The 20,921-nt window shown below is 38.3% G+C and overlaps 1 protein-coding gene across 1 annotated transcript in view; it reads left to right on the top strand.

The window, feature by feature from the left end:
- The first annotated feature begins 3,734 nt into the window (after positions 1-3,734).
- The window catches only part of LOC136445688 (nectin-4-like), a 37,499-nt gene continuing 20,312 nt past the window's right edge, over positions 3,735-20,921 (top strand). Inside the window, exon 1 of the mRNA XM_066443823.1 lies at positions 3,735-4,011. Within this exon, the coding sequence (XP_066299920.1) occupies positions 3,939-4,011 (73 nt within the window). The 5' untranslated portion in view covers positions 3,735-3,938. The remainder of the gene's footprint in view (positions 4,012-20,921) is intronic.

Raw genomic sequence — 20,921 nt, forward strand, 5'->3', positions numbered from 1 at the left:
TTTGTAGGTATAAGTTAGGAATGAAAGCCCCATCCTCAAGTCTTTGTTATTAAAGACATCGTCGCTACTTGTATTAAAGCTCCATCCTCAAGTCTTTGTTATTTAAGACATCGTCGTTACTTGTATAAAAGCCCCATCCTCAAGTCTTTGTTATTTCAGACATCGTCGTTATTTGTACTACAGCCCCATCCTCAAGTCTTTGTTATCAAACACATCGTCGTTACTTGTATTAAAGGCCCCATCCTCAAGTCTTTGTTATTAAAAACATTTAAAGCCTGAACCTTAAGTCTTTGTTATTAAAGACGTCGTCGTTATTTATATCAAAGCCCCATCCTCAAGTATTTGTTATTAAAGACATAGTCGTTACTTGTATTAAAGTCCCACCCTCAAGTCTTTGTCATTAAAGACATCGTCGTTATTTAAAGCCCCATTCTCATGTCTTTGTTATCAAAGACATCGTAGTTATTTGTAGAGGGTTAAAACCCCATTCTCAAGTCTTTGTTGTTAAGTTAAAGGCATCGTCGTTACTTGTATTAAAGCCCCATCCTCAAGTCTTTTTGTTAAAGACATCATCGTTATTTTTATTAAAGGCCCCATCCTCAAGTCTTTGTTATTAAAGACATCGTCGTTATTTTTCCCAAACTCAAGTCTTTCTTATTAAAGACATCGTCGTTATTTATTTTAAAGCCCCATCCTCAAGTCTTTATTATGAACCGTAACGACCTCCAGAACGATAAGGGAGCACTCGACTCCCCAGGCTACTGCCATAGAGGCTGGTTTGAAATTCCAGGCACAAGTAAGTTATTTTCCGCAGCCGAGTTTGGAATTCCCTCCGATGTTCAGCTAATGGTGGAAGCCGCGTGCACGCTTCATTAGATCCAGTTCCAGTGGGTCGATAGAGCCACAGGTCTAATTTCTATCCACAGCTCAAGAGAGAGAAATGGAGTGCTGAGATAAGGCAAATCCGGGGCAGCTGCAGTAAGGTCAGATTTAGCTCTCCCCGCAGAGTATGCATTCAAAAACTTTTCTGAGTACGCAGCAGAATATATTTCACTCATCACCTCATCAAAGGATAAGTGTTGTCTGTCCTAAACCTCTTGAGAAAACAAGTTTCATTTACTTACAATCAAGACATATCCACAGTTGCTTGTGAATTAATGACCTTATTATCCCGTTTTTCCAACCAAAAATTATTCACGGATAAGACTATTTCGCAGTGTTATTATGCAACCCTAAGGGCCCCCTTGGAAATCAGTTACAATGTTAACTGAAGGGACCGCCCTAAAGATTAAGAAATAAATAAAACACAAGAATGATATTTGTGCAACTATGTGTTTTTCTTACGTATTCTCCTTTCTTCTGTAACAAATAAATATCACTCAAATGCGCCAAATAGAAGTTACTCAAGCACCTGGATATGATCTAGTTGCTTGAGTAGTAATTGCTTTTTGGCGCATCCTATCACCTAGATGTCTAACCTTCATCGATTACTAAAATGTCTTGCTAGAATTAAAGAACAATAACGGATTTTACTTTTCAGCACATACGGCGTGTGCTATCAGTCAAATAATTTCTGACGTATTCAATTATCATTTTTAAGTAGTTCATATATTTATATCAAGTGATACTTACCGTTCCACATGTTTCTATTTAATTCCTTTGAGTGGACATATCTCCTCATGTCTTCTAAGGAGATCTAATAAGAGTTTAAACTAGTTGCGTCTTGATCTTAGAGGTTTTCCTTTTTCGTTCGATCGATCAAATGAAACGTCAAGACGAGCAAGTGCAGGTTACGATCAATGAAAGGAATCCACTTGTAATTCACAAGAACTTCGTCTAACTCGCCGTGGCAATTATTGAGACGCCGGCGAAGCGAAAATCTCCTATTTCAGGTTGGCAATTATAACAAATCGTAGTGAGATGGCTGTGCGAATAATGTTGGGGCTTTGAAAGTATGCGCGCTGAATCGGATATCAGATCAGAAACGAAAATCTTGAAACACAGGGTCTTGATCTAGGTGCTGCTAGAACGTCTTGGAAGTAATGGAACCGATTTACAGTCAACTTTATTTTTAAAGTTATTTGCTCATTATATTCGTGAAATATTATGCACCCTAATTTAAAGTAAGACCGATTATACAACTGATGTATTCTCAAAGTTAGAATCGACTGCTATAGATAGAATTTTAGTAATAGATGAAGGTTCACGATTTAACACAGTAAAAATAAATTTAAATGTGTAATAGCCTAATGAATGAGCACATTATAATAATAACTTTAATTTATTGCACAACAATTGTACAAGGTACAAAGTATGGCATTCACTGGTACATATATATTACATGTACAGTCGAGAGTTAGGTCGTGGGTTCAAAACACGGGTTTCCCAAAGTCTAAGACTTGCAAAAGTTTTCTTTGTAGATACGTCAAACAATGAATGCTGGTTTTCAATTAAGATTCTGAACCATAGTCAAAGAATCATAAGACAATCTCCATGGAAATATAAGCCGAACCGGAATTCTAGTTTACAAGGGTCTCGGTCAAAACGACTCCCAATAACATGTGTTCAATATACCGTGGTGTTTTTCACCTGCAGGGCTTCCTGTGCACAAATTTGCCACGGAAAAGGCGCGAGCTGCCGTCTTGGGGTTTCCTTGGCAAAGTTGATAGCCTCCCTTTAGACAAATGTTGACAGGAAGAGTCAATGCCGCACGTACACCGTTATGTGCTGCATCCATCTCAAGCTATTTGCTTACTGGATTGTGTGATCTTGTGGGCTTATTGATGTAGTCTTTCTGTAAGAACGTTAACATTGACTGATGACTTCGTCGTTTCCCGAACGAAGCATCTTGCTCAATCAGCTATTGGAGACGCGTGTCCTCTTATTGCTGTCATCACATTCGACCACATGAAACCGTTTTATTACTATGGCATATAAGATCTTTTGGTTTCCCCCTTCACATTACCAAATCAAAGCAGAATCTTTTGTTTCATAGCTTATAATGATGTTCAAATAGCAAAAGTAATATAGGAATATAAGAATCATTATTGGGCCTAAAATGACATCGATTCGTAAGCGAAATATTTTATTATCCAGTTGCTTGAGTAACTATTATTGGCGTACCTATTTGTCTACGTTTGGGCAGTTTTATCTTCCACAAGCAAGTTGCGTTCACTGAAGATTGATAGAAAGTAATCGATTGACATATGTATGATTAATTAGTTAGTTAAAAGCCTAATAGCATTATTCAAAACCTACAATCAACATCACATTCTTCGAGCCCTTGTGGCCGTCGCAGCGCCCATCAACGTCATACTTGAGGACCAAATAGATTTGATTTGACCACCTTAGCATTATATATGTGTATAATGTATTCTGGTGTTATTGAGAGAACAAGGTTGATAGTATCACCCATTCGTTAGCCATTGACGTATATCAGAGACAAAGGCTAACAGTGGTATAAAGAGTGGCATTTTAAACATTTAATCAAAATTGTCAATTTCATAAAGATTGCACCAACTAGACTATTTCCAATTCGCAAGTCTAATAAAATGCTCTGGGTGCCTTTAAACCACACCAGTAGTATTGTTTCCGATGTCTTTCCCCGCTCTGGTATGCACCATGAATGCGCAAACAATGACCCGCCCCTCGTAGTCAGCAGCAAGCGCCCGTAGCCCTGTCACGTGACGACACGAAGTTCCGCACGCGCCCTTCAAAACCTACCGGGACGTAAAACCGTCCGGGTCGTAAAATCCCTTTATCTTCCACGCGCGCCCCGACCGCTGCATCCCGGAATTCTCACGGATCGCTTCCACACGACGTCTATATCTGCTTAAGAGGCCTCCTCCAAGGATACAGCAAAGCCTGGTGACTCCTTCGGTCTTGTCACGCAAGGAAACAACCTGTATTCTTCAGACGGCGGTTACAGAACGGCGGATATGTATACAGAAACCGGGCACCTGACTGAGTCTTGGCTGTGGTTGGCGTGCATTCTTCTGCTGATATCACACGGTATGCCAATGTCTTGTTATTGATAGAAGGACATCTAGGACACTGTGGCTCTAAGACTATTACCGGACTCAAGAATTCCATGAATCCGCTCTTAAGCGTTCCTTAAGGGTGCCCCCTTGAAATTTTGTCCTTTATACGTTCTAGCAGCTATGTATGCCTGAGATATATGTATACCACCTGAGGATAAAGTTAGTTACATTTTCACATAAAAACGACCGTATAATATTTACGGTGCTGTTAATGCAACTGAAATGAGCTCCACATTTAAGTGACTGGTCTATAATAATGACATGTCATATAAGTTTGCGTATAAAAAAGGAGAGATGAAGTGATATATAGCTGACTAGAACGTTAAGCAAAAATAAGAAATAACTCAGAGGAATAAATGCATAAAGTCATTGAGATGGGCATCTAATTAATTTCGCTACAGGCAAGGCATCCATCATGTGATTTGGTATGGTATGAATGACGAATGGAGAATAAATTCTCAAACAGGCTTGTTATGGTTGAACGTGCAGGAAGATTAATTGGGAAGGACTGCTGGTAGTTCAGCCAGGATATGGCATTCCAGCTGTATACGCAAAAAACAATATGAAAATGTGGATACACTATTATTTTAGTAATGATAGAGCTACATGTATTTGTCGTATCATTCAGTTATTACTTTATAGAATATACCTTTCGTACAAAATTGTAAGTAGATGCTGTTCGTATGTTATTTCTTTAATCTTTTAAGATATTGTAGGCTGTATTAAATAGTGGGTGGTTGGATTACCAGTAAGGCTGGGTGTTACCAGCAATGTGATTAATTATTCATGAGGACAGTAATCGTGCTTTGTTGTCTCGCGGTGTCGCATGCCATTTATATGATGAGGGAGGGCCCAAGAACAAAAGACAGGTGCGACAGGTACAGTAATATAAAGGGTGACCAATAACTGTTACAAATGTGTCTCGAATGATATGAGCAGCTTGAACCTTCACAATATATAAAGAAGCACATGCCATTGGTAGAAAATAGTACATTTATTTTAAAAACAGTTAGGGCTATTCACTAGTGGGTGCTATGGCAATTGCAAAATGTGTTCCTGTGTCACGATATGGAATAACGGTTATAGCAGAAAAAGAATACACAGCTGCAGTAAGATCATTTGTTCAAAACACTGCTTATCATTGTCAATGGCATTTATAATAAGTAACATGTAAATGCCAGACCAATCTTATTACTGGAATAGACCATAAAATAGTCACCGACGAAAGACAGTGGATGGTGCAAAATTTTGTCCAGTTGCTATTTTTGGCGTATCTTATCACCTTGATGTCTAACCTTCATCAACGTAGACCATAAAATGATATAATCAACGTAAATGTAATCAATGAATCCTGTCAGAAGATAGCTGCAAAGAGCTGCGAGCACTTAACAAGTTTAAACTATTTGCTGTTAGTATACTGCTCGTTTTGTAATGTTGGCATATCAGTCTGTGGTTTAACCAAGCTGGAGGGCTGTATTTATCATATCAGATACTCCACAGGCGGCGCGCCACCCATTGCTAATGGCCCTCCCTCTAATAGGCCTCTCACACTAGGCTGATTACTGGAAAGGGAATCGCTTCCATAGCAAATTACCTTCGCTAACTGAGAAGGTGTGGGTGTGTCTATCAAGAACAACTTCAACCATGGCGATGGCTTCACTTAGCCTAGAAAAATGAAACTGGTTTATCAACAGAATGCAGAATTATGAAAGTTTACTTGCAAGTTCATACCCAAAGGCTAATTGCAAGTTTATGGCAAAAGCATGGGAGACATACATATGAAAACGAACGGGTAGTGATTGGCGTTGTTGCAACAAGAAACTTAAGAAATGCTAGTGTTAAAATTACTAGGCAAGTTTGGTTTGCCTTTTTTGGGGGGGAGCAATCTCTTGTAGACGAAAAGTCATACTTTTTTTATAACAAACTAGTATAATGAATGGTAAAATGCATGTAACTTCGTAGTCGTGTATATTACTAAAGGGCATATGAGATTTAGCATGTATTCCCTTATTATGTGAAATGATTTAAGAGGCCTTCGACATGGCCACACACAAACATATGTAAATATACATATTATGCAGATGCGCGGCACAGTAACTCCTCTTGGTACAAGTGTCTAAACACGTTATTTTTTTAAAATCTAAATGGTTCATGCTATAAAGAATAAAAATAAAAAAAACGTTAAGAAAACGGAGTGAACCCTTGCTATTGATTTGTATGCATGTAGTTCTGCTCGCATCATTTACCATATATGTCATACAGGTGCCTGTACAGCAATCCGCAAATCGGCAAATCCTCTGACAAGAGTGTATACCTACTGGCAAAACGAAGTTTTGTCTCGAGCTTCGTTCCTAATGAGTTAACTCGCGTCAGAGATATCAATACCTAATTGGGTCATGTTGAGTGTTGCAAAACCGTACGTTACGAGAAAGCTCTGCTCGGATGTTTCTTATTCAGTTCGGCTATGTCGTTAAAAATGCATAACGGGTAGAGCAAGGGCATTCACACGGTATGTCTGCCATAATGAATGCAGATCTGGCTCATGAAAATTTCGAGAACACAATTTAGGTTTGGAGATGGATCCATGACCCCATAGCACCTCAATATCGACCGGGAATGGGGGAATGTGCTTTGCGCTATTGCCTGATGAAATCAAACCGGGTAGACACACGAGAGGAAAATATAAACGTCTACCTCTTAATCATGGTTGATGATAAAGAATTTGAACTAGGTGGACAGTTGATCTGATTGAATAGAAAAACTGATTCGGTCGTTGATAAAGACGTCAAACCCAATAAGTTAGAATTTAGTGTCAATATTTAGACTAGAATATTCACATGCTATATTGTTACCCATTGTTTGTCCGTCCTTTCATGTTACATGTACTTGTAATTAGCCTCCGGGCAAGAACTTACAATAAACTTATAAATTATGCTGTCTAATCAGATATGCTAACGTAATCAGATTACTATATCTATATTTCATGCATATATGATAAGCGTTTTCAAGATTTTTGGCTTTTTCATACTTTGGTCTTGAAAGTTATTATTTTCCTGAAGGTTAATATTAATGTAGTAATCATAGGTGGTAGCCCCACATTAATAGGCTCTCTGTATATGATGAGTAAGCTGTTGTCACACTTTTACATTTTGTCATCATTATCATGATGCATCATCATCATTATAGCCATCGCCATCATCATCATAAACATTTAATAGTTTAAATAAGCACTGAAATATTAAATAGAATGTCTTTTTCATTACTTAAACATAATTAAAGGCTACTTTTTGTTCTACCAAGACCAGAATCTCGCTTACAATAACAACACTCTCAACCTTTCATTATCGGTGTTTTCTAGCTTGAGCCACTAGTTGAATCTACATTTATTGACCAGTCAAAAGATTGCCTACTCTTGGAAGCGTCCTGTGAACTCAGACTAATACATTTGACACATTTATTACGGCGACATGTGCAGCTTTGCGGTTTAGGTATCGGAAACATGTAAATACGGGGGTAATTTGATTTATCAGCTGTCAAAAGTCATTACGTTATTGCAGCTGCAATGTGGCCCGTGGATCCGATGTTGATCTAAATACGTCATACGACCAAGGGGAGCATTTCATCATCCTCTCACAACAGCTTCACAGTAATAGATCTTTGGGATGCAATGTATTATAAGTTCTGGTTTGCCGATAGTGCGAGGATATGCTTAGCTTGATTTGTGGATCTCTGGTTTACTAATCGGGAACAATTGGTATGCTATGTATACCTTTTGTTTTACCGTACATTTGTATTTCGACACTGTTGTCAACATGCAATTAGCCTACGGGCATGAATTTGCAATAAACTATTACTATCATATTTACAGATGATTAGCAAATACAGTGAGTGTTGCGCATGCGCATGCGTGGCACTTCAAAATATGTATGATCAGATCCTAGGTACATACATGTATGTATACAGTGATGTTATGTACAATTTTTCGTACAAGGTTTCTTTTCATAAGCAGCCAAAAGGGATACGGTTAGTGCATATTCTACCAGCATCTGCTCTGTGGGTTGTTTGTTTGTGTAGTGATGGTTGTACTTGGAATGGTTTCCAGCAGCTAAAGATAAATCACGTTATCGATCAGTGGATAAAGTCAAATATAAGTTCAGCAATCATACATTCATTATATCATCATGATGATAAAACACCTGTCTCCAGGTAAAACAACCCTATACAAGCCCCATTGGATACAGATGTGAACTTGGGATCTTTGCAATCGCGTATCCAAATCAAACAACATCTTTTATTCTTCCACAATGACCTTCAGTTCCCTCCAGAATTGAAATATGCACCATGCGCTACGGGCGGGCCAGAGCTGGCACCATCCATACAGGCGGAGGACAATCCTGTTACGGAAATCACCCGAATCGTATCTGCACTCGAGCGATAAGTCTCTGATCCTGACAAACATTCCTAACGACATCCTATCAAGTATTCTTGTCGTCATTCATTGGCATGATTCGGGTTTGATTTTATATAGGAAGATCAAGTGCGACCATGCACAATGCTGAATTCTTTTGAAGTAACTTGACGACTCTAGTATTACAGTGGACGTCATAACTACTTCCATCTTCAAATTGATGAGTGCCATTAGTGGGATTATAGAGCCTTACAATTTACAGGCGTAACTAAAGACGTTGCTAGTTTTATGTGAACGGAATATCATAAATTGTCATTGGAAAATGACACGAGGTGTTTCAACATTCCAAAACGTTGTATTCTTCATTAAAGTTGCTGCTTTAAAATCTACATCACTCTTTTTTTTTATTGTTTGCGTATACGTCTAATGCCTTTTTACACTACCAAAAATGTTTTTTCTTATTCTTTCTTATTTTTCTTGTTTTCTTATGTTAAGAAAAATTTTCTTATCCAAAGAAAAACAAGAAAATTCAAGAAACCTTCTGGGATGTTTTGCCGATGTCAATTCTTATACAAAGAATTTTAATCTTTTTTGTACTTAAGTTAAGAAAATATTTCTACTCAATTCTAGCATTATGTTTTCTAATAAGAATTTTCTAGAAAGATAAGAAAAATTTGCTTTCTCTGCCTTACTGTAAGATTCATTTTTGTTTGGTCAAATGTTTTTTTTTTACAGATTCTTTCCTCAAGATATTTTTTCTTGAAAATTTTATTCTACTAAAATTATTTTCTTAAACTTGCTTGGTTTAAGGAAGTTCAAGAGAAAAATTCTTGGATGCAATTCTTGTTTGTGCTTGAAAGAGGGATTCTTGTTTGTGCTTAAAAGAGGGATTCTTGTATACAGAATGATATTCTTACTGACACTCAGTGACAGAAAAAGATTCTTTGAAGAAGGAAAACAAGAATGACAAGAAAAACGATTTTTGGTAGTGTATGATTTGCATTTTGAACAGTTCTAAAGTGTACTACTACATAGTTGACCTGACCGTTGAAGCGATCACTTTATAATTTATAGAGGTAAAGGATAGTCATCTCACTGCCATCTGCTGGTGTTATATGACTTGACTACTGGCAGGGAATCTAGGGTTACACATAAGATAAAAAGGTAGTAAACGTAGCACGCTATTTCGCACAAGATGCATGAACTGTTTCCTAGTTTCCAGTTCACGCCTTAGTTCTCTTGTAAGTTAGTCCCGTCAATGATCAATCTCTGAAAAGAGAATAATATACAAACAATTTTTCTACCTTGAAGCGCCATTTAGATGTGAACATTGTTCCAAAATAACAAGTTAAAGAAAGGTAGTACATGTGAGATATAACATGATGGTTTACTTTCTTTTCTAGAAAGAGATGCACAACTAGAAATCTGATCATGTACTTGATGGGACTTTTAAGAGACAGAAAAGATAGAAATAAACATTATTTTCGTTGCTTCATCATCATCATCATCAGGGGGGGGGGGTCTGCAAGTCTGAGGTCCACACCGGTCTAACCCCCATGGTCGCACTCAGGTCCTCCTCGTCGAGATTCGTTGCTTAAGTAAATCTACGAGTGCTCTATAACATGAAGGGAAAATTGCCCCGACTCAATAAGTGCATTGCTCAATGTGTGCGATGAGCCGAGATGGGTTGCTCATTTGTTACAAGACCATTCGGCATGTTTTCATCATGTTCCTTGATTTCCATAGCCAGATGCTCTATCTGATTTCAGCATAGCTTAGAGGCCATAAAGAAGAAGGTTACGCGACCTCTTGCGGTACATTTGGTAGATGAAAGATGCGACCATATCATTTTAATAATTATTTTTGTCCTCAATAGAAGCCCCGAATAGTGATTAAATCAAAATATCTTAGTCTAAAAGCCACGCTATCAGTAAACTACTTTTCAAACCGATTTTACTTGCACTTAACATATTTATCAATGTGTCATTCTTGTTTATTCATATCATAACAATATTGCAAAGAGTTCAATATTCACGGTATACACATTCATTCGTACCTACTTAAAAGTTGTGATCCTGTCGTGATCTTTCTTGGGTCAGTAATTGGGTAAAGTGGAAATATATCTCATTGCAGTGGGTACCAACATATCACAGCCATCTAGACTAGCTTTGAATAAAAGAGCATGATGTATCACGCTCGCACATGAAATGTATTTTATTTCCGAAAGCCAGTGAGCAAAAAGGGTATGACTATAATATACAAAGAATTTTTGTTACAATTCGTGATCTAGAAAGGCCTGAATTTTTGTTATAATTCATGACCTTAAAAGGCCTGTTCACACTTTATAGCGTATATTTAAGTGCGTATGAGTTCATTATTGACATGTCTTTGGTTTAGGCAAAGTCATTTCGTTCAGGTTCGATAATCACGCTAAACAGCAGTGGGCAAAGCAGACAACAATTTCTTCCTAACAAGCTTTAGCTAACACCCCCCGCATCCCGATATCAATTTGAAAAAAAAAATTAAAAACGTTTAATTGAAAGTCCATGCCCGTGGGCTAATTGCAAATACATGGTATAAACATTGGGAAAACATACATGTGTCAGTGAACTGTGGTTGACTTCGTTGTAACAATAGGCTACTAATATATACCAAATACGACTGCTGGCTATATCTAAACAAGCTGGGTTTGACTTTTTCATTAATACGCAAGTCACACGGACCTAAATTTAAGATCACTTAAAGATTCATCCGTACTCCGAATCCCGTCATTTCGTGAGAACCATTGACCGCTTCATACATGAGCCTCAGTCCATGACCTGCCCTTGCCCTCCCCTAGGTCGTTTTCTTCTTCCGGCCTGTGACATCGGTACCGATATTTACATGTTATTGACCCGAGCTATGACCTTGCTTCCCGGAGGCGATGACATCCTCTATGATGGATGGTGTACAGAGGAACATGCCGTCTCAAAGATCACATACACAGGCCAGACGGAAGGCATCCATCATCGAGAAAACCCATATGTGAGATGAAAGTAGAGTAAAGCTGAGCTGTAGTTGAAAAGAGTATAGACCTTTTTAGAAATTGGGCATTCTCATGTCTTCAAAACACATGTCTAGCCACAATGGCTGGGTCTGTAACTTGATACATTAAGTGCAGCAATCTATCATAATCTAATCTATCCCCCAAACCAATGATAGTGATTAATGATACTATAAACATATGTCTAGATGAATTATATATCCGTAACAGTTATGTGTGATCCCCTATTAAGCCAAGAAACTAGTTTAAAGCAAATTGATAGTTGTTGCAAAATTATCATCAGTTGTTTGACGATAGAAATGTAGTCTCATTTAGAGTATATTATGTGAAAGAAACCAAAATTTATTTCAAATTGTTTGTATATTTCAATTGTGAATTGCACAAAGGTCTTAACCACCAATTGAAACCTTAACATGTATTATACATATTGTAAACTCTTTACTTACGTCATTTGTCTATGATAATTAGTTTTGCATTATCGTGTTTACCAGATCTACATACTGTCCAACCCAGATGACCCCTTCACTTTGTACAGCAGACTTGATTTATGGTTTGTCGTAAATACATCATCAAGCTAGAGCGTGGTAGCGACAGGCAGAGAAGGGAACGGGATGATCTAATTATCACATAGAAAACACTGCCTGTGTTTAATATGCTGCCACAAATTAGCTAGAATATTGTAGAAGGACATATCTATGTATTGTGTGATATGAAAAATCTGTCAAAATATACGAATTAAGCTGCGTCAACATGGTACGGTTGGGAGAATACGAAGATATTCATACTTATTGATAACAGAGACGTTTAAGCATGTTACCGTATTCCCAGTATACACACGTAAACAGCACACTAGTGCAATACAAAGCTTTGATATGTTCTCTCCCGGGCTGTGGGTACTACTAGGTATCTTTGATGAATTCGGATGCAAGTTCAGATGCAATATCTGCCTGACATGATAAGACCAAACATCTTATTCGGCCGTTGTTCGCCCGAGTACTCTGAGTGGTACGCGTTTTAGCTATAGATTATGTTATTAGCCTAAACATGTTCCACAGCTTAAGGCTCTGTCAGTCGCGACTGCGTTGTCTCCAACCGGGATACATCATACGTACTGCTGAATAAGTCACTACCTGCGACTGCTTGACAAGCAAGTCACATCGGATTCCGTAAATATTTTCATCGGGTTACAACGTTGGTTAAATCATTTGAAAATTGTTTTCCTACACCAGGGTCAAGACTTTGCCCTGACGTAGACAGGGTAGCTGCTAAAACGTCGTTACACTTTGCGACTGATTATTGAATGAGTCAAAGTTTACGACTGCTTGATGGATAAAACATAGTTTGCGACTGTTTACTGAATAAGTCACAGATTGCGACTGTTTGCTGACAAGTCACAGATTGTGACTGATTGCTGAATAAGTCAGACGTTGTGACTGCTTGCTGAATAAGTCAAAGCTTGCGACTGCTTACTGAATTAATCAAAACGCATGCGTCTGCTTGCTGAATAAGTCGAAGCGTGCAACTGCTAGCTGCGTAAGTCAAAGTTTGCGACAGCTTGCTGAATAAGTCAAAGCTGGCGACTGCTTGTTGAATAAGTCAAAGCCTGCGACTGCTAGCTGAATAAGTCACAGTTCTGGTAACATTTGCATCAGGTTTGACAGACAGATTGGTACCTGGGGATCAGAGGTCGATATTCCATTTGAACATGTCCGTTACGGCTTACCATGGAAATCAGTCATATATCTGGTGGTATTTGCACTAGCTGTAAGCGGCAGGTTTGCACAGCGGGTCCAGATCAATACTTCTCCTGAACATCTCCCCCGTGACGTACTGTAGAATCTTCTCATCGCGCTGACATTTACCGCTGGTCTAATCTATGGAGGGTGTAACACACCAAGTCATGCGGTCGATAGAGCGGCCTGTGTTTCGCCGTTATGTATATCCCGAAAAACGCAATCAGAACGGGGCAACAGGGTGGATACTACTCGTTGAAGATAGGTCAGCCTTGCGCGAAACAGCTGTGGATGTGGTGATATACGTACGATTAGCTATAGGTAGGCTTCGTCGATTGGTTATTCAATACAATACATCCGCCACAAGGAACTGTTTTAAAGACACTGTAATTCCTTTAAGTGCAGTTCTTCCCAATCACCTTACGTGGACGTGAATTACTCTTCAGACGTTGACGAGACAGTCGTTGTGACGGCAGTAATCACAGAGAGTGGATGGTACTCACATCTCTGTATGGGAAAGGCTACGACTTGAATTGCCTGGGTGACTGGAATCTAGCCGCAGGTGCTGACATTCACGGATGTTTATGCCAAGAAGCCCTTATCACATACCACCCAGCTGCCGTGATAGTGTGTAGAGGTGTTTGTTTATACGGAAGTCATCTCACCCTGAAACGTAAATGTCTGAAGCACAGTCGTGAAATCACACGCGAAAGTATGCAAAACATATACTCATTCGGCCGAGGCCGTTTTTCAAGAGTTCAAGGGAGGAGGTCAGGGGTCCTTTCAACGTACCATCGGAAAATAGAACATAAATATTCAAACATCTCAGCCAATAAAGAAATTCGTAGAAATGGACAAGATGTTGTAGTATTTGGATATGTTTGCAATAATTGCTACACGGCTCTATTGATGTGCATCCATTGAAAATGTTCGTGATAATTATCCAGTTTGTACGGACATATAGGATGTTATCCACTGCGTATAGGGCACGGTATCAGAAGGCGGTATCCATCATTCTCTTTTCACCGCCTTTTACCACCCCAAAAGAAGTCAGATACCCATTTTTACACCTGGGTGAAGTGAGGAAAGTCTTGCAAAGTGCCGTTCCCAAGGTCAAAACGTCTAGCCAGAAACGCTAGGAATCGAACTCGTGACCTCTCAATCTCGTGTCCGCTAGCCTAGGTACTCAACCATTCGACGCCACCATGAACGTCTTCAGATCTTGTTCGAGCAACAGAATTCGTGCTCTTCATTGAACAAGATATATGATTGCCTAACGAATAGAGATTCCTCCGTCCTGCACTTGGACGTGATGAATTACCTCCGGCTCTTACTTGATCAATGCGCCTTGCAACCGAGCCTGGTACCTTCATCAATTAGTTCTACCGGCGTGAAACCGATACAGGATTAGCAGCATGCATGCAAATGGTGGTTAGAATGAAATGCTTGGATAACTTTCGAGGTCGATCAAATTCATCAGCACAAAGGCATGTGTCTATGTTTTTTAAATCCATCTACTATCTACATTCCAAACGCAAACCGCAGAACTATGATCATCTAACATGTCCAAAATATAACCCCGACATTTGCACCTACAAAATGAAAAAAAAGGTTGATATTGCAAACATGTAAGATTGTGAATGACTCAGGGAATATGAATGCACTATGTACATCGGTGGTTAACTATATGAAATGCCGTATTTCTACACACGGGGTTTTTGTGACTTAGCCACTGGGAAGGGCTAATGCAATAAATTGGAACAAATTGGCTATGACGACTGTAGGTATTCACGGGGACCATCAGCGTTATGTTCCTCTATCTATACTTCAAGGCGTTAGTCGTTAAAAGTCAGATAAGAGCAGCAGTCTTCATCATCTACTATTGCAGATAACCGTTTGAAGCGTTTTCTTTGATGGTCTAAAGGCCAAAGTATTATGCAATAATGGCAATGAAGCACGGGTATTTGATGAGAGAGCCTCTGCAAAATGCACTGTTTACGATGACAAATTGCAAGTAATTTTAGCCGGATGTTATTCCCAAAAGGAAGAGGATATCTGTAAGACTACACACAGCCCCTGGTATATCTCTAATTTTCTCGGTACAGATATATATGACGTGGTTATATCGATTCACATCCGCCAGGCTAAATAACGTTGCTCGGTTGGAAATTATATAATCATAACGTTATTTGGTATAAATCTCAAAAGAGAAAGATTATAGATAGGTTAAGAATAGGTAAAACTCTACATTATGTTGTATGTTGTCTTAATAATGTCCCGTTCGTGTCACTCATTGTCATAGTTAATGTGTTGATTTTTTTTTGGAATGATATGGTTGGAATTAATGCAATTTCGACTTTACACTTGTTATGATTTCATTTAGTACATATGTATATATATATAGGCGGTGCAAGGTGCATTTTGGACCTCACATGATAAAGTGCGATCTCTATAAGGGTAAGTCATTCCAGATGATATCGATTTCTTCCAGCCCTTTATCCAATTTGTAAGAATCAGATCTTGGCTAGGTCCCCATTTCCGATAACTCTCATGGGTGCAGCAGTAGATGGTGTTGGGTGATATAGAGAGGTTCAATTTTGGCGTAAGGGTCCACCATATAGAAGCAATGATAGGCCTGGTCTTGATTGATCAAATCTTTCAGTGTAATCTTATATCCTTTTTGTATAGTATAGAAGTATAGAAGTGAGTTTAGAAATATGCATATGATAATTATGAAAACTCGCTGAATAAGATAACATAAATAACCCATGTAGAACATAACTACATCACAAATCCAGGTGTATTCGCTCTTTGCCTCTTTTGATATTCATGGTAAATTGATGCTAGAGCGCTATTCAAGAAACGAGATCCCGACTCATACTCTTTTTCTCCTTGATTTTTAAAATATTGATGTGACGAGAAAAATACAAAATAAATCAATGTAGGGGATATATTAATTTTATTCGATTGTTAATTACAGCGCAATTCAGTGTACACGATATGTGCACTGCAAATCGTTACAATGTACATGTATAATGATTTGTTAGATGGAAAGAAACCAATCACCACAACTACGTGCATGATGTATAGCTACAATACAATGCGATGCAGCTAGATTTACACGATGTTTAACAGTATCTCGACCCGTTACTCAAATAGCATTGATATTTCTCTTCACCCCACCATTGACCTAAAACTCAATTACATTTCCAAAGACAGATGTTGCCATCCAGTGACGTTGGCATCACGAAGATGAAGAGCCCGTTTGCCGCAGCGTGTGCTCTAGGGTCAGATCCGAGAAGATTGCATCGGGAAGAAACTGATTACAGTTGTGTCAAATTAATACCGTTGAAGAGATGCCAAGCGTGGACCAGACTACACTTGAGTCTGATAAGATGGGTGTCGAAAAGTCAAGCATTTAATATGTTTCTCAAGTCTTTACTAATGGGTATAATTTGTTAAGTTATTCTTGTATACAAACGAAATGATCTTTCTTTACAGTTTTTTGCGGATCTCTCTTAAAGTTGATTTGGTTGACATGGGCGATAATTATGCAATGCTTGTGATTGTACGCTTGAAGAGGGTGCAACAAAACTTTTCCGTTCATGATCAAGAAATGGCAAAGGGACAGTAAGTCAATTTTCGTAAAATACAATGGTAAAATAACAACAAAATTGAAAGAAGAAACTCGACTATGTGGGTATAACAATGATTTATACATATCAGTCTCCAAAGATTTATATTCCAAAATGTAAAGTATAATTCTTAGGGGCCAACATATTCGATTGTAAGTCATTTCCCAATAGATGTTGTTTACTAGATAATTTGTTTTGATTTTGCTCGCTCTATCGATTAATTGCATAACCGCATCCCGTCTCCTTATCTTAGACACGTGAGCCCATTAGAAGGAATTATTTCTGTTAATATTTCATAACATTGTTCAAGATTGTCCGGTCAAGCCAATTAGGGCCAAGGCGGGTCATGCCATTGTAACTGTTACGGTAGGGGTGAGTGGGGTATGATTATGAGGCTTCAAGGCATTTGCTGCACCCATACTTGACAGCCCATTTAGAGCTTAGTATACTATTTGTTCTGTAAATTTTCTTAACTATTGCTATTAAAACATGCAAAGGAATGTACTCAAAAGTAAGTAGTTTTGACAATTTCTGTGAAGCAACCTCGTCCAATAGTTTCAAATGCGTATCTTGAGATTAAAACCAACGAATGATTTGAAGAAGGCAATCGGTAAGAAGAGGGCCCATGTCTCTAAACCACGCACATGGAATAGATCATTAGACTCAATCATTTGCTTTGCCACTTCCACGGAAACAAATCAACATTTCCTCTTCCATACTCCTCCTCTTAGGAGAAAGTTCCACGCCGAAAGCATGTTTCCAAGAACTACATCGTCATGCAACACGATTCCTCGTCATTGAACAAACATCTGCCATCACAGTCCAGTATAGTAATACATGTAAAAAAAATATTGGGCAGTTGTTAGAGCCTTGGTTTATGGTAATAAACTCTAATGCTTGACATGTATATATGTAAATATATATGGCACAAAAATGTAAGAGCTAACTCTCGGCTAACTGTTGCAAATCAAAACGGAATGAAATGCAAATATTGGTAAGCACACCTTTCGAACTATAGCCAGAAAATGGAAATCGGTTGCAACTTTATACATTGGTGGCTTTGTACAAATTACTTGTCCAAGTCACACTCTACGGGGGCATATGCTACCAGAGCTAATGGCTATATCTAAGACACTAAGCCCTTACTCGCGGTGGATGTGGCATAAAACGACCATCAATTTCCCGTTAATTGAAAACTAGATCACGCTTTCTGGCGACTTAAACCGCGTCTGTCTCTGGATATGGTCATAAAGTATTCATAAGACATTGACGCAGGTTTCTGCATGTGTAAGTGATGGCGGCTAGCTGGGATATCATTTATACCACAGACGTCATTCATTCCTAGTCATTTAAATGTAATTAAGATAATACTTCTGTACAAAACTGATGTTTTGTAAGAAAGGTACTTAAAGTTGATGCTTAGGTTATAGTTTATAAAAATGTTATACTGGTACACGACTAGACAACTGCTCATTTTTGGGCATGAAAAGTTTAGTTCATTTCCTTTGTTCCGTAACGTTCTTTTTGCTTCTCTTCTTGTTAGGATTCCCTTACAACTCTACTTACACTATTTGACGCCTTGATCATTCCATCGTTTCATTTATGATAAATGATTAGTTGATATGCCATAATATTTTAGTTATAATAATCTGCGTTGAGTGTTGTTGTTTTTTCGACTGGGCTGCAAAATGGCCTTCGAATTCATTGTCTAAATTATTAACCACTTCTCGTAGCACAGATTCGGTTTTTACGGCCGATGATTTCACCAATATTTCATCACGTTTGTCGCACAATCTATCAACGTGCCAACATTGTCAGCAACAGATTCCCATAGTGACGCAAACGTCACGGCGATGTGATTTAATCGTTATACTTTTTATTTGAGTCACAAAACCTTGCTGCAAGTTGGGACATGCAATTGCTTTCCAGGGAGATCATGGAAAAGGCATCTAAAAATACTTAAATGGAGGTCCCGTGTTTGTGGAGAGCTAAACCCCGCGCACGTAAAAGAAAACCTTTCGAAAAAGAGTAGTGTGAGATGGTCCAAAACCTACAGTCCTATGACCGCACATGGGTTCGCCCTTAGTCATAGCCTCCGGCTAGTTTGGCAACCCTGGCATGTAAATGCCGAACCAATAAATAAATAAATAAGATTTTAAAAAAAGACTAAGAACTTCATTATGTATTTGTTTATTTGGACTTTTCGCAAACAAACGGGAGAACAAAACAGGCACATACGCACCTTTATATTATTCATAAGAGATGAATAGTATGTTGGCCCGAGTAATTCCGGAATTAAAATCTAAATAAACACAACTCTATTAGTACCAACTGCAGTATGATAAGCGTTACACAAATAATTCCGTCTTATCATAACCTCGTGTCTGGGATATTTAATTGTTCAACTTGTTCTATTATCTGTTCCTAGTATCATCAAAAATGCCTGAAAATATTTCTTCTTGTATCGCCGTATTGACGTACTATCGACAGCTCAAAAAATTAATATGTAGTTTATAGTAACAAGAAAAGCTTTCGCTGTAACTTCTCAAGATTATTCCATTCTGATTCCGAAATATGGCCGCCATGGCTATTGATATCCTGAAACACAATATAGATATGAGGCTTAGGTTGGAAGCTATTACCCTGTTTCTTTAAACGTTACGTCGATAAAATACACTAGTGAAGTGAAGAAGATCAGGTGCCCTTGAAAAGTGATCGCTCTCAATTGAAGCAGAAATGATAGTCTCCAACTCCTTCGGCCATCCAATCAACCAGACCCGTGATTTTCTAGCTAAAGGAACCATCATCTACTACGATGGGATGGCTCTTTAGATCCGTTACTGAAGATTAATGTTCTCTTTACTCAGGCTCCAAGCAAGAACGGTGTGTTTACAGATTCAGTGTGCCGTTTTCACCTGCGTCTCATTCTTAGATGATGTCGAAGGTCTCTAGAAGATGGGTTTCAAGCACATCAATCATCATACATCATAAGTTTTGTTGTGTGTACTACTCTTTGACCGTATTTAACTCTAGAATAATTGTAATTTGAAAGTTAGTTGGTTGAATGTATTTATTTGCTAAAAATGTATGTCTAATGTTAGCTTCTGCGCAGAGATTTATGAACTAACAAAGCTGGTGGTCTAGAATATCTTGAAAAATTATATTGTGATGATTGACTAACGTAATCATGAAAATTATAAATGTATATTTACACAATTGATTTTGAGAATTTGTATAATGTGAGATGACTATCAAAAGCCTAAAAATCTAATTCCAATGTGGACAATGTCCTACATTGCAAGAAATATCATAAATTTATCTTTCAGCGGATACTCCATGGCCATTTGTCAAAACGAATAACATGCATTACATCACTGTAACGTGTTCTTGCGATCGGTAAACGAGTGCCCTTGTCACAGGTTACGGAGGTCTAACGAAGTGCGAAATTACCTTATCTCTGAAATACATTCTCCTAGTCTATACGTCGATACTGCAGTAAAGATTGCATTACCAAGGATTTACTGTGTATTTGTGATATACTGCATTTTTTGGTGAATTATTTGTTTGGGAAAGGATTACGATCGTGCTGCTTAAAAAAATAGATAAAATATGTAACCTTATATATGTTCTAAAGCTGCGCTGCAGGAAATTATTTGCAGAATTCTTTTATACACCATAATCTTTTTAATTATTGTGGTGTTGATATACTATACATGTCACTAACATCTCGATGACTAAACCTTCAATAAACACTAACCGGCTTCAAATCCAGTTCAAGATGTTGACAAAAAATGCTGTCTTCCATGCATGTCTCGTTCAAGGCACAATGTTGTCGAAATTACTTTACTCCTTGATTTCCCAAGCGTTACATTGATGATAGAAACCTTCCGCTTCAAATCATCAGTAAACCAAGCAACCCCCCGGAGTGTCGATAGAATATTGATCAGACTGTTCGGGTTTCCTTTATATGTGGTAGGAAATATGAAATTACATTTTTATCTCTCTTGAGATATTTCACGACGAGGAAGGTCGGGAAGGTTCATGAAAAGGAATTATTGTTTT

The sequence above is a fragment of the Branchiostoma lanceolatum genome, chromosome 12 (genome assembly GCF_035083965.1).
Source record: "Branchiostoma lanceolatum isolate klBraLanc5 chromosome 12, klBraLanc5.hap2, whole genome shotgun sequence".
NCBI lineage: Eukaryota > Metazoa > Chordata > Leptocardii > Amphioxiformes > Branchiostomatidae > Branchiostoma > Branchiostoma lanceolatum.